Consider the following 22,702-nt stretch of genomic DNA (forward strand, 5'->3'; position numbering starts at 1 on the left):
GTCTTGCCCAAATAGCTAACGTTTTTATCATGGCGTTAATTCTCACTGGTTTTATAATCTCGGTAGCAAGGTGGAGTCACCCTGTGTATGCTGTAAGTGCTGTTTCATTTACCTGTTGGGACTTCCCGAAGCAGAGGTTGGATTCATACCATTATTTTAATAGCCCTTGCTAGATCTGTTCTCCATTAATTTGTCTAAACCCCTTCAAACCTGTTCATACTTTTGGCTTCCACAATACTGTGTGCAGTAAGTGTCCATTTAATTATGTGTTGTGTGAAAAAATTCTTCCTATTTTTCAGTTTCCACCATTTGCCTGATAATCTCATTAAGTTCCCCCTAATTCCTGTATTGTGAGAAATAACTGATCTGTTCCCAAGTTACCTTCTCCGTAAGGGATTTTGTAGGCCACTGACAGATTTCCTGTCAGTTTTCTGCTTTCCACGCAGGCATCTCCAATGTACAGGAGTTGTTCTACACCTCTCATGGTCCTCACTGCCATTCTCTGTGCTGTTCATAGTTCTGCAATATCCTGTTCCAGCTGCAGTGGCCAGAAGATGACGCAGCATTCGGGAATGTAGGCATGGCAGGGCTTCTTCCAGCACTGTTTTCTACAGAAGGTTTTTACCTTTCTCTCTAAACCTTTCGTAACATTTCCCAACATTCTCTTTTGCCTTTTTGACACAGCTAAGCATCAGGTTTTAGGAGTGACTCCCTTTCTCTGTGAAAATAGGCAGTTTAGAGTCAAGAGTACCATAGGAATACCTGGGATTTGTATTCCCAGAGTGCACACTGTATTCTCTTTTTGGCCAGTTACACAATGGACATTAACTTTTCCTGAGTATGGACATTTATTGCCTTTAAGACTCTTGCTTTGTAATGGAATTCATAATTCACATTTAATGTGGGGGTAGAATTAAATGCCTAGAAAATGGGATTCACAAACTCTGACAAGCAGAACAGGTGTCTAAGCCAGAAGGAGATACTGGTAAGGGAAGGGTGGCTTGGATCTCATTTTTCTGCTCTGAGGAAGTTAACCTGCTTCCACTTGGGATTCACAGCATGTGTCCAGCTCTGCAGGGTGCCAAGGTTTCCTTCCAGAAATAAATGATGAGGATTTCTTATATGATAGAGCAGAAAATCTTGATCATGCTTGGTCATCCTTTGCTTGAAGCATTTGCATGAAACTCCTTGATTGTTTTTTCTCCTGAAATAAGGATGGGAGCCCACATTCCCCAAGGGAAGTATGTGTGCTTTACATCTCTCTGTATAGGCTGTGCAGGGGGCAGGAGAGTGGAGCAGAGAAGGGGAGATTTCAATGTTTTGTACTGAAGTTCCCTTGTTGTAGGATAATCAAACATCCCATGGATTGCTGAGTGAAGGGAGCTGCATGTCAAATATATACAAGGATATAATGCCTACTCCCTTCTTTTGTGTCCCCAGAGACGTTGCTTGCACTTCAAAGGAGGAGATGGACTAGGATCAGGACTAAAACACATCCATTTGAGCTTAGTTCTGGAGGCAGTGGCTGCTTGGAAATAAGTGGAAATGTTGCCACGGGCTTCATGAGAACCATGGTTTCATCATCTTCTTTGGTGCTCTCCTTGCATTTCACTTTCTCAGTACAGAGTTTTGAGTTACTTCACCACAGCAGTAGTTTTCAATTCCCTGGTGCTCTGTTTCAGCTGTCCCCACTAAAAAATATCACTGTTAGGTGGGGCATGGAGTAAGTTGCAAGTCTTAACAACTTTCCATCCTTTCATAATCATCCCCTATTCCCTACATACCAGACCAGGAGAAGCAAGGAAATACAAAACTATCCACCCATCAGCTTCTCCCTCCATCGAACACAGAAAAACTCAAGTTTCGGCGTAGCAGATCATTTGTCCCTCATTCACCATTAATTGTGTTAGTGTTCTTTTTGCTTTCTGCCTGTTATGAATTCAGCAGCCTCCAGGAAGCTCACCAATAGCTGAGACTCTCTGCTTCCTCTTCAGGTTTTCCCTTTGACTTTGTTCCAGTGTTTGAAAGATCTAATATGCCGTCTAAATTGAATATTCAAATATATTTTTAGATTCCCTCTTTATCTCTTCTAGTAGTCCCTAGAGCCCTGCATCCGCCCCAGTTCACAAAACGCATGATGAAGTGCCTATGTGCTTTGCTGTATTGGGACCTGAACTCTAATTTCTTCTTAGTTTTGTTTTCAAAACATGTGAAATCCCCAATCAAGTCTAGCTGCAAGACATTTTTCTTATTTTCTCCTGGCTTTAATACTAGTTATCTTCAAATTAGTGACTATAAGTTTAATATGTTTGTGTGTATATGTAAGCATGTTACTACCACTGGGATTTAAAAACTAATGATATTATGATTCTAAAATAATTTTTGTTCCTTGGCATGTAACTTGTATACCGAGGTTATAATAGTAGACTTCTGGCCAGAAGCAGCTGTATCCATTAAAAACTAAATCTCCTTCAAGTATTTCCATACAGTATATGATACAAAACTAGTCTTTCCCTGAAATTAGACGTAATCATGTAGTAAGCAATTACTGTTGTCTTGTTCAGTATGTCATCTACGCCTCATGAGAAATAGTGGCAGACTGTAAATGATAAATACATATCCAAAGACATCCCAAACCTGAAGCTTTCATTTGCAGTGATGCTGGTTTGTTTTCTGTGCTTTTTAAATAATTATCAAAATCTCAAATCAAATAATTTTACAGATTTTAAAAATCCAAATAGCTTTTTTCCTAAAAGATGTAATCCAAAATGCCACCTACACTTTCAGTGCAAGCATCAATCACCAGTAACCAAGTTGCTATCAGAATAAAGATGCACTGTTCTTCAGACACTAACTTAAATTTACTGGAACAAGTACTGACCAAGTTAAACAGGCAACAAAGGTGGTGGTTTGGGCATGCTGACTGTTAGATGAGTTCCTCATTTGTTCTGTAGGACTCAGGGCAGCATTTAAACAGTTTTGTTCCTCTTCATTTTTAAATGAAATCTTTTTTTCTCCCTCTGGCTCTCTTATCTATTGATGTAACTGGTGTTGCATGAGAAATTACCTCATTTTGGTGGCTGGAGCCAGTTTTTCTATCAGCTGCAGTAAGGTTTCCTCATTTATTTAATGAGCCTAGATAGGTAGGAAATTATGTATTAGGAGCTGCAGATGAAGAAAACTAAAACAGAATTTTCTGTTTATTAGGGTGGTTTAAACAAAAAAAAAAAATCTGTATTAATATAGCCAGTACATATAATTGGTATTTGGATTATAGCATGATTATTGCTTTGCAGACAGGGGACTCTGTTATCACTCAGTCATCAACAAAGCTGCATTCTGTGCTCATCTCATCTCTGAAGCTGAAAGAAGAGCTGGTTATTATCTTCAAGTGGGGTTATTAATGAGGGGAAAAATCATCCCCAATTACTCTGAAGCAAAATATTTCAACATTTACATATCTGAGACTTTAATTTTGATCTAGTCCTTCATGAGTTCTTAAGCTCAGACTGTATTCACTTTTCCAAATGTTCCCACAGCGACATATCAAGGGGAACTTGCACCTGCCCAAGTACTGGCTTCCCCAGGTATATGCTTCAGGGTCACAGAAATGCTGCCTGTCCTATCTTTGTGTTGCCAGAGACTGATTTCCACTGAGATTCCTTCATGCTACACTGTAGGAACAGAGTAGGTTTCGCTAGAGAAGTAAGAAATTCTGACCTGCCTATGCTGTGTGTTCACAGTCCTTTTTTTCTTAACTAGAAACAGGCTGGGAATTATGTGAAAGAGCTAATTTCACTCTTTTGTCTTTTTTTGAACAAGGTATTGATCCTTGTGAAATTAATGGGTTGGAATTTTTGAGTCTGAACCTCCCAGAATAAAACCTGAGCAACACAAAGGTGATGAGTTAAATTCGGTTAAACATGTGGGCAGTAACCAGGAGATGGAGAAGTGCTGTCCACACTGTGAATCCATCCATCAACACAGATGCAAAGGTCTGACCTTGGCAAGTTCAGGAGGTACAGACGTCAAACACAGTTTGCAGTCAGTTGGAAATGTAGCTACCAGACAAAGAAAACTGTAATTACACAGCTGTTTCAGTAGATTACAGATTTCCTAGAAAACAATAAAACAGTCATCTGTGAATGGAAAAAGTAAACCATCTTTTTTTTTTTTCATTCAAAAACTTAATTCCTGAAAGTCATCAGATAAGTCCTCTGTAAACTTCTTATCTCTTTTCAAAACCCACAGTCTGTAACCAATCAGTGTAGATTTCTCTACAGCATTTATGCCTATTAATGCCTCATTGATTTTGAGTGAAACTGCTGAAGAAAGGACTGTCTTGGACAGCCATATAAATATTAAATTAATTTCTTGTGAAGGATGGCTGCTATTACACTAAATATTAAATGAATTCATAATACTTGGACATTTGCAATAAATCACTACTGGGACTGCATACTAACATCCCATTCCAAATATTTTCTCTTTTTTTTTTAAATATTAAAGCCATGGAAAAGGACCAGTTGCTCTCAAAGAAATGTACAGCTTTCTAACACTGGAGTCATTCACAAATTCCCTTGGCACGAGGAGGAGTTTTAACTTAGCCCCATTTTACAGATGGGGGGAGCTGGCATGATGGGGTTTAGGTTGCACTGCTGATCACAGGAGGTTCAAACCCAGTCTGTTTCTCATGAGACACATCACAGTAAATTATCAGCTCCCGACAGTCCTTGTTTTGCTTGAAGTGCTCTAAGCAGCATCAGCAGAGGATCTGGCAATGGATACAGAAGGCTGAGAGCATTTGCCAGACTCAAAGAGAGAAAGAGCTGGACGTAATGTCTAATCTCCAGGCACCCAAAGTGGTTAGTATCAGTTCACCTCTAAATATCTTGCCCAAGGGCACAGTGGGAAGGATGGGACTCCAGGTTTTGACGTGCAGAACTAGGCTTAGCAATTGAAGTCATCTTCTCCCTTGAGAGAACACAGTTTCAAAAGTTTAGTAAAATGCACAGTGGACTAAGAAGAGCTAAAAATCAATTCTTTACTTTTCCTTTTATCAAAGTAGAACAAAGGGTACATCAGCAAGTTCATTATAGCTCTCTGATATCTGAGGGATAGTAGTTTGAGTGTAGAAATTTATGCCAGGGCTAACTCTGTAAAGTGGAAGCCATTCTTGTAAACAAAATTGAATGACTGTCAAACTCATCTGATTTTTAATGTGCAGATGGGTGTGAATATATGCATCTCCTTCCTTCCAAAGATTTTTTGCTTCTATGCCTTGAATGGTCTAAGTCACACAAGGTTTTTCTAATGAAAATTTGCCAAGGTATTTAAATTAGAAGTAAAAATCAGAAAAGCTGCTACCACATAGGAATATTAATTGTTCATTATGCAGGGCTTTAGTTCACGTAGTTACTTTGCATGTGCAGAGCTGCCAATTAAAGAGGCTCAAAGTGCTCACGGCTGCACAATAGCTGTTTCTCCAGAGCCCCACAATGGCTATTGTATTCTGTCACTGACCTTTAGACACCTTCAAATGCATATTGACACAGTATGCTGGGATCATTAGAGCTATTGTTTCAGTGTACCACAGGGAAAGGAGAGTTTTGCAATTTCATGGAGAGCTTTAAAATTTGATATAATGTTGACAGCAGCGCTATTTCTTAATTAGAGAGTGAGAGAAAAACTGAAGTATTTTTCTGGTGCTTCAGGTGAATTCCAGCATGCACACCTACCACAGTTCCCACAACAGTCCCTTTCTTTCAGGGAAAAAAAGATGTTCATCAGGGGCGTTTGGTCTGCTTTTCTATTGTTTCCAGGGGAATTTATTTAGTATTTTTGACCTGATGGTGCCATATGGCCAGCCTCTCTTAGCTTCCATGGATTCTGCCTGGATGAACATCTTAGCAGGATGGATCCTTTCATCCTGTAAGTGACAAACACCCTTTTAAACAGAGTGCATAGTTGGAACTGGTGGTATGCAGGAGACTGGGATCTGGAAGCATAGTTAAGACTCTACTCTTCAAAAATCACTGAACATTGTCTCTGTGATAACTATATGCTTCATTTTACCTCTTCCATGTCTTAACATCTAAGGTATTTCTGTTTTCTTACCAGTGTGTGACAGCTAAAGAGTGCAAACAAGAACTTTGGGAGCAGAGATATCAGATACTCCAAGTACATTTACTGTAGTAAATCCAAGCATCTTCTAAAAGCTTGTATTTATTTTATTGTAGCCCTCCTATTCTTTAAAGCTGCTTTGAGAAATTACTTCAGCAGTCAGCACATAAAAGAGAATCATTTTAAACCTTGCATGGGACATTTTATCTACAGAGAATAAATAAATTACTGGCTTGTATTTCCAAAGAGTGTTCCTGCTTGAAGATAGTTTCTGTTCCAGAAGTATTGCAGTTGCTTGGTTCATTTTTATCTCCTGGGATCCTATTATAGAACAAATTATCAAATAGAGCTAAACTTCACAGGCCTAAGTCTCTGAAGATAGTCTTGAGTAATGGCTTGCACTTCTGATGGAAAAGGAAGAAACTGAACAGATCTTTTGCAAAACTCCTTGTGTCATTAAAATTGGAGATAATCTTTGCAGTAAGTTAGGTCCTTACTCTGCTGAATGAGTTGAAGCCCTGTTGGATGGGGAGGAATATTCATAGGATCTTTATTACCAAAAGCTCAAGTTCTACCTGGATCCACCTCTAGGCATGGCAGTTTTGGGAGGTTTCCAAAAGAAAAACAAAGGGAGTTGGTATGTCTGCTCACTGCCCATATTTCATTTGGTTCCTTTGCAGAAGGAGAAGAAGAGCGGGCTGCTGAAACTTCTAGCAGGAGCATCAACAAAAAAGAAGTCACGCTCCCCACCGTCCGTGTCCCCCACACATGACCCCCAGGCAGCCATCGAAGGAGTCCTGCAAGGGGCAGTGGGACCTGAGCTCTCTTCGCTCTCCAGCCATGGCAGGGCTGGTTCATGCCCTATCGAGAGTGAAATGCAGGGAGCCATGGGGCTGGAGCCTCTGCACAGGAAAACAGGCTCCTTGGATTTGAATTTTTCCATCCCTTCTCCTGCCAGGCAGCCCCTCTCTTCCATGGCAGCTATTCGGCCAGAGCCCAAGCCTTTGCCCCGGGAAAGGTAAGCTGTGTATCTCCTGAGGTCACCTGCATCCTCAGGGGGCATTTGGAGGAGGGCTGCAAGTTTAACTTGCTCAAGGGTTGTTGCAGTTTTCCTGCTTTGTGGATTGGACTGTAGGTGGCTCAGCTGTCTTTTAGGAAGACAGGACTTACATGCATATGCCCATTGAAAATCATTCAACACACAGGGCAGGTTTAATGTTCATTGATTAAAAATGTGGTGAGCAGCACCAGTCTGTGGAACTGTACAGCGGTGGTCTAAATATGGAGGACAGCAGTGCTTTCACAGCCCAAAGGATGTCAATGCTGTTGGCAAAGGCCCCTTTTTAAATGAAACCCTATGTTTAATAAACTTATGAGGTTGTCATGTGATGCTTCCTGCCTGGTGACAACAGGGATGATGTGTTTGCTCACCGAGGCCATTTCTGGCCTGTTCTGCAATATCAAAGACTGTTTCAAATTCTCCTTGTGTAGGATAGTTACAGATAGTGCCATCTTCAGTGACTTGTTACAAAAAATGTAGCTCATTTCTAGAGAGGAATGTACCGGTGATTCTGGAGTACATTTTAGCAGCCTGCTCTGCGCCTTGGTACCTTAGAGTGACCTTGCAAACCCAAAAGGAGTAGAGTAGGAACACCAAAATACAAAAGCAGATGGAGATAGAGATAACTGACTAGAAACAGGGGCACAGAAAAGAGCTAGGTCTCCATGTGCAGACTTCAGGTAAACGTTTTCTACAAGACTGCAGTTTGAGGACTGGAAGGGAACAGGTAATGCACCCATACGATGCTGTTGAAATGCTTTCCACTCAAAAGTCATTGAGGAGAACATGTTTTTTAAAAAGTATCAAAGCATTTTCAAAAAGCAGTCTAGAGAACTCTTGAGTTGATATTTAAAAACATTTTGGAACAATAGCAAAGTTCCAGAAGTTTGAAAGAAACTACTTTTGTCTGAGTGTATGTAAGAGGCTGAAGGGAGTGGACTGGGCAAGCCACCTGACCCTGAATCCAGCTGGGGTCATGGAGTAGATAATGCAGGGCATAGTAAGGGATACTACAGGACAGTCCATACCTTACACGGTGTTTAACTGAGTGCAGGTTGAAGTTTGGTTGGGAAGGTAACAATGACACTGTAACGTATTTAAACTTTTCTAAGGCAGCTGGTTTGTTACTGTAAAATGTCTTGCTGAGTAAACTGTACACAACTGACACAGCAGACACTAAGTGGATTGAAAACTGATTCACTGGCATCAAATCTAATTCTAGGTCAGAAATCACTAGAAAATGATTGTGCATGTATGTAGTGTAGCCCAACAGGAGCTGGGTCTTGGACCTGCACTTTCCAACATAAAGTCTTTGCTGTTGCAGAACAGAGGACTGAAGTGGGAGGTAGGTGATGAAGAGCACAGACCCATTGGTACAGAGATAATTCAACTCATTGATAAGGAGAACACAGAGTAGCTGTATTTCAGAAGAGCCAGGTCTGAGGCAAAGTGGAGCAGACTTAGATAAACATCATAAGAACAGTGAAATGTTTAAAACAATATACTTGTGAGTACAACAATATACAGTGAGTATAAAACAATATACAGTGAGTGATACAGGGAGCTTTGGTACACCTGGTAAAGAACAGGCTTAGGAAAGTCTTGGTAACAGTCTGTAAGACACTGCAGACAGGACAGACATGGGAATATTTTGACTCTAGAGTGGGCAGTTTGTCTGAAAGAGGTGCTGTTGTTCAAGCATGTCTATTAGACTTGGAGCAGAAATAAATACAGGCAAGTTCTTCAGCATTGTAATGAAGGCAGTGAGAGCAGGCTATCACAGTAGTCTCTTGTCCTTAAAATCCATGAAAAAGCAATTTAGTATAAGGAGTGAAAAACCAATCCCTATTTAGGCACACTTAATTTGGTCTACATCAGTTTAGATTAATGCTATAAGAAAAGCTAAATCAATATAAACCAGATTTAGCACCAGTGTAACTAAATCAGTGGAATGCTGCACCTTTAGTTAAATGTAGCCATGAAAAGAAGCCAAGAAGAACATCTCCTGACATCCCTAGAGCTGGCTGTTGAGGTGCTGCTCTCAAAGTCTTACTGTAGAGGTGTCCAGACACTGTATTTAATATGCCAGGGCTAGTCCCATGTCCTACAAATTTCTCAGTTCACCTCAGGATGATCCAGATAGTGAAACATTTAACTGATGACATTTTTAAGTGGCAAAATAGAACCAGAGAGACATGGGTTAGCCGTGTCTGCTCAGCCATGATGGAATCAGGAGTAAATAGATTTAGACTGCTAAAACTGACTAAATACTTCCAGTTGCAGTATATGACAGTAAGGAACTTACTCTGATTTTAAGCATTTTAATTCCTGAGTCTTAAACCCGAAAATAAGCTATAATTGAAGTAATCCTAATTATACACAGCAGGCAAGATTCTCTAATTGATTTATGAATTAACTTCCGTATCATTGGTGTATCTGCATTCCTTAACTGATCATATGAATTTTTTCATGCCCATAATGGGAAATATTAATTACCTTCATGCACTAGGAAGGATAATGCTTAGTCCTGGAATAATCTGAGCAGATACATTAAACACTTGTCTCCTAGAAATTCATCCCACTTCCATCTGTGCTCATTAAATCATCAAATTGCTCAGAAGTACCAAATGATATTTTTTTTAAAACAAATTACGGTTTTCAAACCCCTTGTTCTTTTCACATCTGGCAATGGAGGAACTCTCATTCAACGTAGCGCAGCTCCATATTTTGCTTGTTTGCATTTTGGTGCATTTCATCCACACAGTAGGAGCAATTCTCTGAGAAAGAAAAGGGAGGAGAGGGAAAAAAAGGTTAGATAAACAGATTCAGATGCTGGATGAAATTTTTAAAAGCTGCAGAGCATTTCAGTGCACTTAGCTGTACTTGGCTTTCTGTCTCCCAACGCCCATCTGTGCGCATAGAGACAGAGCACTGAAAGGTTGGAAGAAGTAGCACATTCTTTAATATTTACAGCATTTGAAATGAGGCTCACATAGGCAGCCGAGCACTGCTACTTCTCCCATAGAGGTTGGCTTGCAGCTCCAGCACTTGCCACATCCAGGCTACTGATCAAACCCGAGCGGTCATGCCACTAGTTGTATCGGAGGTGCATTAAAAGGCTCCGATTGCTCACAGCTCAGCACTCACGATTCAAGGAAAGAATTGCCTATTCTGCTGCCTGACAGCACAGCCCTTTGTGGGAGTTGCAGCCACTCAGACAAGAAGGTGAAGTGAGCTTCGCCCTCTCAGAGATGCTGCTAATGTTTATGCTCTTATTCATTTTTTGTGCATGGGGAGAATGAGGAAAACAATTATCTTATCCTCCTTGATATTCCAAAACCTTGTTATGGATGGCTGGATTAGAAAGGAAATTGCTCCTATTTCTCCTGTCATTTAGCCTTGATATTTAACTGGTTTGCTGGGATAGATAGTGCCTGTCTCTGCCTTCTGGGTGTAGTTTCCCACCATCGGTTTATAAAACCACCTTCCTTCAGCTGCTCTCTGCCATAAAGCATCCAGCAGTCCGAGCAGCAGAGCAGAGAAATTTCCCAGGTGGTATCGTTGTCACTTCGTGTTGCAGTGATTGACTGTCAAGTGACTACCCCATCAGGCTGCATGTGCCCCACACGCTCTTTTCCACCTACTGCTCCATCCAGTTTCTGCTGGTACAAGAAACAGGACCAGTACAGGGATGCACTGTGGTCAGGCAGAGCCTGGGCCACAGACTGGCCCACATCCCACCAATGCTGTTGGTTCACGTGGGAGAGGGGTGTGCTGTCTGCCTAGCAGCACCAAAGCAAAATACTTCCCTTGCCACCCCCTTCAAGAAAATATGACTGTACATTAAGCAAAACAGGAGCACTGAGTGTGCATGTGTGTGAGTCATGTTCCCCTTGCTGCCTGGCACTGTTCCCAGATGCAAACCTGAGTAAAACATGTCACGCATTGTTGTCTCTTATATAGTAAGTGGCACGAATTCTGCCATGTTATATTCTGATAAAGACTTACTGTCACGACTGGTGTATCTGTGCCATGTTTCTGTGGTTTTCGCAGAGCCTTCAAGCAAGTTGTGACCACAACAGTGCTGCAGAATAAGATGGGAGCAGTGAGTTTGACCTTTAGAATAGACCCCTCTGTGTTTCCATGTATCCTTTCTACAAATCACTGCCACGTTAGAAATTGAGGTCCCAATTCAAGGAAGCATTCAAGCATGTGCTTAATGCCCATTGACTTCAATTTGCTGTGCACATATATCTTCTTTGCCAAATGAGGAAAGAAAAGGAAGGGGTTTTTCTTTCCTGGAAAGTGATACTAGAGAAATGACCCAGGAGTAAGTTCTGACTGAACAGTGACATGTATGCACATGGTTAAGTGCTTCTCTGACTCGAGATACCTGCCTTAGGACTGAGAAACTAGAATTAACCATCTCAGAAATTGAATCCTGCAATATTTCCAGCAGAAGGGTAAAAGATCAAGCTGAGATTTGTTCTTCTAAGACTGCTGATTCAGTCACTGTAACATGGTGAAGCTGGTTCTGTCTTGTAGCATGCAGAGTCGCTTTGCAGGTCTCTGCAATCTGCCAGTAAAAGGATGAAGAAACAGAACTCCACCGATAAGCAAGAGCAGTGGTTGACTGAACTAGACGCTTCATTGTCAGCAATTATCTATCTTCACACAAAACTAACTGTGTATTCCTAACACATGAGGGACCTGTTGGAATCACAGGACTGGACTCCTGAAACCTGTCCTTAGTGCATGATACTGACAAACAGAAACCTGCATTAAGCATCTGAATTCAGGCTCTCCAAATGGGACCAAATTGGAGGCTAGCCCTGCAGATCTAGTTTGCCTCGTTGTACGTTTGTTTTCTTAAGTTTCTATAGCTTCATCAATATCCTGGATGCACGTATTGACTCAGTGAGCAGCTATTCAGTATTTTAGGGGTTTTTTCCTCAGTGTCCAGGCCTGAGCTCAGCCCTTAATTCCTGATCAGTTCTGATCAATACTGTTCAATGCCTGTCTGCACACACTGACAGAGAGCTAGCATGAGTAATTTAGACCAGACAACTGACTCCTACGCAGCTATGGTGCATGAGATGAGTCTCACTCTGTGGAAAGTGTGGCACGAGGTTTTGCAGCTGGAGGAGTCAGAAAAGCCACTTTCCCCACACCTGTGCTACTCTGAGTTTCAGTGTGGTCACTTACTAGACATCCTCCAACTTCTGCAAAAGATGGGGTGGTTTTGGCAGCCACACATCTCTTCCACGTCAGAGCCTTGACTCGCATCCAGAGCAGGACATCTTGTGCACTAAATGAGGCAGGCATCCTATGGGAAAAATAGTATGCAACCATGTAATGTTATATTGCACACCAGCAAAAGTGAAGTCATGGGCAATTTTAGTTGCCTGTTTCTTCATCTCAGATTCATGAGTGTGAAACATTCCTGTTCTGTTAAGGTAGTGGATGTCTTCATGCATCTACATACATGACATTTTTAGTCAGTTTGCTTTTTTAAAGGAAACAAAAGCAGAACTTCCATCATGTAACATCTATTTGAGGTTAGGAGTCTTAGCTGCACCTTGCAGATGTCAGCAGTGGTAGCAACGTGAGAGCTGGGTGGGAGAGGTGTTTCTTTTGATTGCAAGGATGAGTGCTGTGAAGAAATGGGACAGTGGGATTCCCTGGTCTTTGCTGACAGCAGAGGGACAGAGATGATGGACCCATTCCCAGCTCTCAATGAGTTAATTTCTGCCAGGGTCCCCATCCCACCCTCAGCCCAAGTGCCATCCTCTACCCATTCAGTCTCTTGCCCCACAGGATGTCATGTCCCAGCCCCAGGCTCCCTCCCACCAAGGCTCTTTACTCCCCCGGACTCAGCTCAGCACAGCTGCCCCCTCAGCAGTCATATCTACACCTTCTCTCAAGGCTTCCACTTTTCGCCATGGTCCCACTTCTGCCTCAACTCCCAGTTTTCCTCCCACTGGTCTCCCTCTCCCTTCACGCCCTCCTTCACCTTACCCTGCTCTCCAACTCCCTGAGGTTTACCTGCCCAGGCAAACCCCATCCCCCATCCTTGCTGATATCACTCGCAGCCTCTCCTCATGTATTTTCTCTTGGGCACCAAGGACTCTCCCCATGCCACTGCCCATCCCAGGCAGTCCTCTCCGGGGATGAAGTGCCCAACCCAGGGATGCAACAGCAGCCAGCAGTGGGAAAGTCCTACACTGAGTCTGTGCCCTGAGAGAAAAACAGGAGAGGAGCCCGTTCCTAGGAAAGGAAGATAAATGCAACCTCTGAGGTCCCACAGAGCTAGGACACCTTGGAGCCTGAATCAGCTGAGATTTTACCTTCTGTGCTCATACAAGCCTCTACTAAGTAGGTGCCATTTTGGGATAGTTTGAATGCTTTTAACCTGGCCAAGAGCAGTTAATTTTCTGAAGGAATACTGTCCTTGACAGACTAGCGGAGCTGGCTGGGTCTTTGCTCCCTAGTATGAGGAGCTGAGAGCAGCTTGTGAAAGCACTCACCTGGGTCCTGCTGATGCTGCAAAAACATCCTCATTCCTGCAGGTGATGGGATCATTTGGGCTTAATGCGAGACCTTCAGCCTGACACAGTAAACTGCTGTGGAGAGTGTGGGCTAAAATGGTTAACATTTGGCAGAATTACAACTATACAAGAGTACAATTTACAACAAAATACCAAACATTGTAAATAATAGGCAGAGGGGATTGCCATGCTTGTCATCATGATTGCTACCCAGCTAATTAACTTTTTTTAAAGTGGGTAATTTAGAGGTGTAATGTGACACAGACAAAATTGAGAGAGCTCTGAGATCCATCTGAAGAGCCAGGAAGCCAGTTGGTGTAAAAAAACCTACAAATTTTTAGTAGCTTCTCAAAGAGGGGACAAAAGGGGAAATGAAAAGGGGAGATATAAATAGAAATATACAGGGCTGCCTTTTTGGGAGTGAGGGAGGATGTCTGAGAGAAGAGATGTTTTCTGCCAAAAAAATATGGCTAATATATGTATTTGCAATTCAGTTCCAGAGAATAAACTAGTCTGAGATGCCATCTGGAGGTCTGGAGGGGTGGCACAGCAGCGACCTGTGGTATGGGCAGCCCCATACCAGGCCCCACTTCAAAAGCCTCTCAAGGGAAAAAGCATAGCATCTTTTTTCCATCTCTCATGGAGGATTTCTTAACCGATTTGCAAGGTCCTTCGTATCTAAGATTTCATTATTCTATCAAAAGCACTTTGGTGCTATCCTGTGAAGTACCGTAGCTAATTAAATTTAAACCATAGCGTTTGGGGTTTCCTTAAATGGGAAAAAGTACTTCATTTGGTAATGCAGCAACTGAGATTTGTTTTTCTAAATCTCTAAGGAGAGGCTGTGTAGAACCCCTTTTACGACGATGAGCACATTCCTGTTGAGCGTGGTCACCTCCCCCCTCATGTGAACCATTTAGGGACTAGCAGCTCCTCACCCCTAGGATACAGTCTGGCTTTAAAAGGATGGGGTAGTGCTTCAGGTACATGAGGTGTTGGCAGTCCCAGCTGGGTCTTTAGGATGACCCTGCCCAAGACACCACCTTTTTCTGTGTTTCTGTTTCCTGATCTGCCAAAAGGGTCAGTGAGTACCTCCGCACCACTTGCCTTATGTTGGGGTCCGACCTTCTTCTTTCTCGAAGCCTCTTAGATCCTGGTGCAGAGCTCCAATGAGCTGTGATTGTACATAGAGTTGTGAGATCTGAAACTTGGCATCATCTTAGCTAAAATTGTTCCACTCTGATAATTTAATTAATCAACACTGCAGCAGAGTGTTTGAAATAATGTGTGCATTCATTTACATAATGGCTGTAATTGGCAAAGCTTCATAATATAAGTGTAGCAGTTCCACAGATGATAGCATGATAGGCCATTTTCCTGCAGCCAGCCAGCAGCACATGTTTCAACCTCTATTACTTTCTTTTCACAGAGGAGGGAAGTGACAACTAGATTTATTGACCAGAGGACAAAGATGACCACCAGATTTTTGATGGCACTTGAACACATATATTTTCTACATGACTTTGTTGCTGTGTCAAGATTATAAGGCCATAGTCAGGTTTTAGAGCAGATTCTCCATTCCAAATGGAGATTAATAGTTTTTCAATAATGAAATGTTTGGCTGTGGAGATGTCCAGACATAGATCCAAAGCTGGTATTTTCACTGTCTTGTCAAAGTGGAGTCCCTACTTTCAGAACCGCAAGGTACCTGAGTAACGCCTGCAAAGAAAATTAGTGACCGCCACTGAAGAGCCCCTTGCTTTGGTACCATCTCACTGGGAATGGCCTCAGGGAGTATTCCAGAGCCTCCAGGGTATGTTGAAGTTAGTCCTTAATGACAAGATATTATTTTAAATGGATTCTCCCCTTGTAACAAACATAACTGAGGCATCAGTGGCTGTGCAGTGGTTGTGGAAATATTAATCCTCAGGAGATGGGTTTTAGGTAATCCATTGGCATCTTGTAACTATCTCATTATATTTAGTACTTTGCGATTAGCAAGACAGTTATTGACTGTTAACCAAATGCCAGATGACTGAGAAAGTACATGTGCTGAATTAAAAAAAAACCAATGCAGCAGAAATATATTCTCTGCTCTGCACACAAGTGCACTGATATAAAAGGGCCCGATCTGTGCTCTCAGGAGGACGCCTGCTGATAAGCCTGAGTATAGAATAGCCATATCAAGATCAGACCTGTCATTACTTCATTGAAATGAAGTGACACTTGAAAACTAAGTTCCCAGAGAGTCCTGTGAACGGTTCAGGACAGGGGCTCCCTGTTGTTTTGGAGAGTGCTTCGAAAGTCATTTGATACCTCTCCATTTTAGCTTCCCTTCCATGTTTGAGGAACCCAAGGTGTATTCTCCAGAAACATGAGAAGAAAAATGTGAACTGCTTTAGCTAACATTTAGCCAATGTCACAGACAGTTGGTGGGAGCACTGCAAACCCCATTTTTCATCATCAATGGAATGGACAAGGGAAGAGTTACGGGTGTCATCTAATTTGACTTCTGTAAGGTCTTTGTCACCATCCCCCACAACATCTTTCTCTCTAAATTGGAGACATATGGATTTGATGGGTGGACTATTTGGTGAATGAGGAACTGGTTGGATGGTCACATCCAGAGAGTAGTGGTCAGCGGCTCAATGTCTGGATGGAGTTCAGTGATGAGTGGTGTCCCTCAGGGGTCCATATTGGAACCAGTACTGTTTAATATCTTCATCAATGACTGACAGTGGGATCAAGTGCACCCTCAGAAGTTTGCAGATGACACCAAGCAGTGTGGTGCAGTTGACATGCCTGAGGGACTGGATGCCATCCAGAGGGACCCAGACAAGCTCAAGAAGTGGGACCATGTGAACACCATGAGGTTCAACAAGGTCAGGTACAAGGTCCTGCACCTGGGTCAGGGCGACCCCTGGTATCAATAGAGGATGGAGGATGAAGGGATTGAGAGCAGCCCTCCAGAGAAGGACTTGGGGGGTATTGGTGAATGAAAGCTAGACATGAGCCAGAAATGTACACTTGCAGCCCAGAAGGCCAATTGTATCCTGGGCTTTTATCAAAAGCAGCGCAGCCAGCAGGTCAAGAGAGGTGATTCTCCCCCTCTACTCCACTTCGGTGAGACCTCGCCTGGAGTACTGTGTCCAGCTTTGGGGTCCCCAGTATGGGAAAGACATGGACCTGTTGGAGCTGGTCCAGAGGAGGGCCACAGAAAAGATTAGAGGGTGGAACACTTCTCCTATGAGGAAAAAAGTAGAGAGTTGAGGTTATTCAGCCGGGAGAAGAGAAGGTTCCAAGGGAGATTTTTTTGTGGCCTTTCAGTACTTAAAGGGTCTTATAAGAAAGATGGGTATGGACTTTTTAGTAGGGTCTGGTAGATTCAGACTAGATATGAGGAAGAAATTTTTTATGATGAGGGTGGTGAGACACTGGAACTGGTTGCCCAGAGATGTGGTAGGTGCTCCATCCCTGGATATACTCCAGATCAGGTTGGATGGGGCTCTGAGCAACCTGATGTAGTTGAAGATGTCCCTGCTCACTGTAGGAGGATTGGACTAGGTAACCTTTAAAGGTCTCTCCCAACCCAAACGGTTCTATGAGTCTATGATTTTTGGATGGAGCAGATACAGTGCTGAATGATATGTGTTACAACAGAGGCAGATGCTGCCCCAGGAGAAGGTGGTCAAGTATCTGGCGCAGGCTCAGCACAAAACCAGGAGCAGGGACCACCACAGGCAGTACAGCCATTTGACAATACCTTTCTGCTTTCATGGTCAAGTTTCCAGTCAAGCTGGCCAGAAATATCCCCATCATACTGAATTTTAGTAGAAAATGTAGCTGCCTCAGGTACAACTGGTACGTGAAAATGTAACTTAATGATGTTTCCAAAACTACTTTTCTCCAAGATTTCTGGTTCTGGTTCTGGTGCCTGGCTGCTCCCTTCAGGCGTAGGCTCAATCGCTGGCTGACCAGGTCTTTGTGTTTCTGTCTCCAAAGGTACCGCGTTGTGGTCCCATACCCGCCACAGAGCGAAGCTGAGATCGAACTGAAGGAAGGTGACATTGTGTTTGTGCACAAGAAACGGGAGGATGGCTGGTACAAAGGGACGTTGCAGAGGAATGGCAGGACCGGCCTCTTCCCTGGGAGCTTTGTCGAGAGCTTCTGAGGACAGCTCGCCGCTCTCTCAACTGGAGGAGCTTTCAGGGGAAACTGCATAGCACAAGAAGAGACAGCAAAGAGAAACTGGACTGATAACCACTGCCATTTTTATTTCCAAAGACTCCCCCCAGGCCCTTCAGTCTACAGCTCTGGAGACACAGTTCCCCACTGTTCTCCTGAGGCCGTGTGCAGTGCATACAGTGGTATGTTGAAGTAGTGCCTTCCACCTGGAATCACAGACTGAAAGGATGCCCATCTGGACTGTACGTAACCTAAACTCCGGCTGTTAACCCTTTGTGTAAATTATAGAGAAGATATCTTTAAAAAAAATTAAGAGGAAAGTTGTTATATTGCTGTAACTTATTTGTCAGAGCTGCAGTGTTCTTATTACTGGCCTATGCAAGATGGATCTGAGAGTTCAAGGAGGTGTGCTAGGAAGCTCTTAAACTGGGATTTCGTTTTCCCATGGGAAAAAGCGGGAGGGAAGGGTGGAGAAAACCCCAGCTAAAGATCAGTGCATCGTCGTGCAAGAAAGAATGAGGAGTCCAAAACATTAATGTCGTGCTTTCTATATACCTCAAAGATATGCTGCGCAAGTTTGTCAGTGAATGTGTTAGTGCTCAGAGTCCAATACCATCCGGTGTCCTGGCGCTGCCGCCAGGGAGGTCCTGAAGGAAGTACGGCTCCACCATTAAACTGTGGTTATTTGAGCAGCATCCCTTTTGCCTGTCTTCTGCCCTTATTATATGCAGCATGGATTTTTGTCCTTCAGTATCACTTTCCATTGCTTTTTTGTATGACGTAACTTTTTACTGTAAGAATTGCTCTACTTTATATATCTTCCTACTAGATCAGACATTTCCTCTTTTTCATACATCTGGTGCTATTTTTTTTAATTGTTAAAGATTTGGTTTGGTTAAACAGAGAGGCTGCAACAAATTTGCATTCAACATATGAAATAAGAAATGTACCTGAAGATCAAGATCAGACTGCTTGTTCATGCTTTATAGAGGAAAAGAGAAAAAACCTCGTGGTCACTGATAAACATACCTGGGGGAGCACACCTGCGCAACACGCACACACTCGCTCTCTCCTATGTATTTAGAGTGGCTGAAGACCCATGCTGAAGCACAGCATTCTGTCTGGAAAGTGATAATTACTCCAGAATTGGAAGTAATTCCCAGAGGAGTGGTTTTAATTGACTTTTTCATGGCAATAAGAAGAACACTGCAGGTTCTAGCACGCACAGGGACCATGGAGTTTTCCTCTGTCATTGCATCACGGAGACGAGAGCTGATCTGCGATGGCTGTAATTAGCATTATCGAGATGTGATTTCTTACTGTAGAAATGCACAGTTCTGGAGACTGTTCAATTTCTTAACGTGGTCAAGCTACAATACAAACCGTATCAGGCAATATAAGCTTTCATCTACCAGGGACTTAAAGGTGCAATAAATGTAAAGGGAGTTTAGCCAGTTATTCATATGAAGCAGAATGAGAAAAAAATCCATAATGTGATTGTGAGAGTATTTAAAAAGACATCGGCTCTTGAGGAATGAAACATGATGAAAGGCTTTTCGTAGCTGTATCCGTACCTTGCCTTTGCCAGCAGCTGGCTGTTTGCCAAAGCCCACATGTGGTGGTCATTTAAAAGCGTGTCGGAGGCACTGTAACCTGGAGATGATCTTATTAAAAGGAAGAGGCCCAGTGGGTGAACATCATTACTGTGTTACCAGTATTTCGTATGCGAAGGTGTAAGTTTTGTTTTCATTCAAGCCGTGTATACTAGTACATATCAAAACCCATGTAAGTGAGCGTTCCTATTTAAGTTCAGCTCCGTGACTTTGTTCTCTGTAAAATAAGTTTCTTCTTGCTGTCACATGTAACAAACCGATTCCAGAAACACAGTCCATGGCCAAGTATAGCACCTTCAAACAGGGAGGCATCATTTTCAGGGTGTTTCTTTTTATACTTAATGTTGCCGCATTTGTTCATATTCCAGGTTGTAATGAATCAGCCACTAAAAGTTTAGTTACTGTTGAGAGGAAATTGCCTTTTTATAACCAATAAGAGCTGAAGAAATGTCTTATTGGAAAGACTTGCTTGAGACTAGAGCCATAGCTGTTCCACTTATTTGGTCCAGATCAGAATTGGTATCGCTGCACCTCAAACAGTGAACTGCACAGTTAGCGAGTCAGCAACGCCAAAATGTGTGTTATCGATTCCAATAAAAATTCTGGGTTAGATCTGTCAGAGATGAGAAGATTTTTTCTGACAACTTACAGTGGTTAAAGGCCTCTTAAAATTCTGTTCTGTGGGTGTATTTACTACACCCAGAAAAACGGAACAGGATGACGGCTTGCTTGCTGCCTGTTGTGTTTAGCCAGATCTAAAATGGTTCCAGATTTCCACTATTCATGCTTAACTCTAATAGGACAAAAGTTGATGTGTGAGAAGATCAAGGAACACACATAGATGTTGTGTCATGAAATGAGTGCTTTCGGATATATTTTGCAGGGATGATGATGGTTTTTTTAACAGATGACAACCCTTCCAGTCATAACTCCTGCAAGGAAAAATATTGGGGTGGGGGGGTGGAGGGAGTGTTTCTATTTTGATAACAGCTGTTTCTGGCCCCTGTTTATTGCTTATCATCACAGTTTGGGTTACTGAGTAATCTTCTTGGACAAATCACTTCCATGCCAGGAGCACAAGTGCAGAACTTAATACAGCTCAGTGATATGAAAACGTGACCCAGTGCTATTTGGAGTCCTGGACTGGGAGACGTTCAACTCCTACTGTGGTCTAATTTTTACCTGTCATACCAGAGAAAGGGGGAGGAGGGGGCATCTGCATCTCCTACAACAGGGCGGGGAAAAGACTCCTGGTGGCCTCAGTTTGTAAAATGCCAGGTTTGCTCTTCTAGAAATGGGTTCAAGTAATTGAACAATTCCTTTGAACTTTGCACAGCTCAGAAAATGTTTTTGTTATACATGAATGTTAACGTGATTTAGAAAATGTTGGCAGATATGAGTACAAATGAACTACAATGACTGTGTTTCTGATTCTTTAAATAAAATAAACATTAAGGTAACTTGACTGAGGTTTTTCTCTCTATTAGACAGCAAAGTGAACAAGCAATGTAAGTGGCTCTGCAGTTTGTAAAGTAAACAGAGAAGACCCCTCTGCAAACCCTGCTGGTCTTGAGCAGACCTTACATCAACTTTGCTGTCAGTAGTAATTCCCACATAAATAAAGGCCAGTTAAAGGTGCCTGAGCAGAAGTTGGAATCTCTTTCTGGATCTTCTTTTGGCAGATCTGGGATTCTTCAAAATCTTCAGAAGTTAACAACTTACCTGTGGGACAAAAGGTGTGTAGGTCCAGAGGAAGAGAGCGAAGACAGGCTGGGATGAGGGACTAAGGTGGCAAGGCTGTGGCAGAGAGGCGGGGGAGGGGATGCGGCAGCAGAAGCATTTGCAAGGAAAACAGCAAGGAAATCCTGCTCGTGAGCTTCACAGGTGCTCTGAGGTCACCTGATGGGTCGAGCAGGTTTGTGGGCAGAGGAGGATCCCCTTCCTCTGTGCCCCGAGTGGTGCCAGCAAGGTGTATGTGTCCTCCAGGCTACGTACAGCCAAGAAACCAGGAGAGAGGGAAGGAGCAGGCACCCCAACCCAGACAAGGGGCATAAGCCTGTTTTTGCACATGGCCTGAGTTTCCCATTCAGCAGCACGGTGCAGAGTATCTGGAGATGGAGCATGCGCTGGGTCTGGATGTGTTTGCCTTGATTTGGTGGGAAGATGCCTTTGAGGACGAGGCACCCGCAGGTGGTGATTCATTGCCCCAGTCAAGAGCACCTAGGGCAGGGAGGGAGCCACGCTCAGCTAGCTCACCAGGGCGCCTTTGTATGGGTGTGCTCAAGGCAGCCACCCCTCCAGCGAGGTGACATGAGCCTCCCTTTGCCTCAGCTGGATCCTGAGTCAAAATTCTGAAATGGGGGAACCACAAGAATTTGGACGTGAGCAGGCAACACCTCTCCCTCTGCTTGGCCTCTCTGGCTGCCCTGCCTGACAAGCAGCATGGTGCAATATGCCGCACAGAGAAGCTTGCCAGCTATTTCCAAGCTGGTCTAGAGCATTGATCCCCTCCATGTTTTGCCAGGTTCTGCTCCTCTGGCACCTCTCCGGCCCATGCTGCCAGCACATGCCGCACACCTCACCCAGCCTTCACACTACACGCCGCCCTTTGCTCCTGCTCCAGGGCCTAATAGGAATCCCAGTCATGTTTCAAAAGAAAAATAATCATCGTAAAATTGTTACATGGCTTGACTAGTCCTAAATGCTCGTGAAGAGCAGAACCACCTGGACAACATCTGCAGGGCTTTCCTGCGGCCAAAAGCTCTTCCTGACATCAGCAGCTCCATATAACATGGTGAAACTGGCAGCTACACGGCTCGGCTAGTTGGTGCCAAACCAAATAAATGAGCTGTACTAGCAGGGAAGCCAAGAGGTGATACAGTCTGGAGAAGGCCCTGTCCTCGCGTCCCAGCCTTTTATGTAGCAAAAATAACTTTCCAAACAGTCACAGATGTATTTCCAATCACTGGGGTGTGGGTGTCTCCCCCTCCCTTCAGAAAATGACTTGATTTTTCTCAGCCACCAAGCAAGACCACCTGCCCCAGGGTGCTGCAGAGGGGCCGTGAGCCAGGCCACCAAGGGGTTTGCACTGCAGGGGTCCTCTCGCGCCCCTACCCCTCCCAGCCTGTGCATCCCCCCTCCGCATTTATAGGTACAGCTCAGTTGCAGGTGAG

At 43.4% G+C, this 22,702-nt stretch overlaps 1 protein-coding gene across 2 annotated transcripts in view; it reads left to right on the forward strand.

Moving 5' to 3' along the window:
* SH3RF3 (SH3 domain containing ring finger 3) overlaps positions 1-20,980 on the forward strand; it is a 254,495-nt gene extending 233,515 nt beyond the window's left edge. For both annotated transcript variants that reach the window (XM_074909548.1, XM_074909556.1), the window contains 2 exons: positions 6,804-7,141; positions 17,734-20,980. In XM_074909548.1, the coding sequence (XP_074765649.1) occupies positions 6,804-7,141; positions 17,734-17,902 (507 nt within the window). In that variant the 3' untranslated portion in view covers positions 17,903-20,980. The remainder of the gene's footprint in view (positions 1-6,803; positions 7,142-17,733) is intronic.
* The last annotated feature ends 1,722 nt before the right edge of the window (positions 20,981-22,702 follow it).

Source organism: Athene noctua, chromosome 1 (genome assembly GCF_965140245.1).
Source record: "Athene noctua chromosome 1, bAthNoc1.hap1.1, whole genome shotgun sequence".
Classification (NCBI taxonomy): domain Eukaryota; kingdom Metazoa; phylum Chordata; class Aves; order Strigiformes; family Strigidae; genus Athene; species Athene noctua.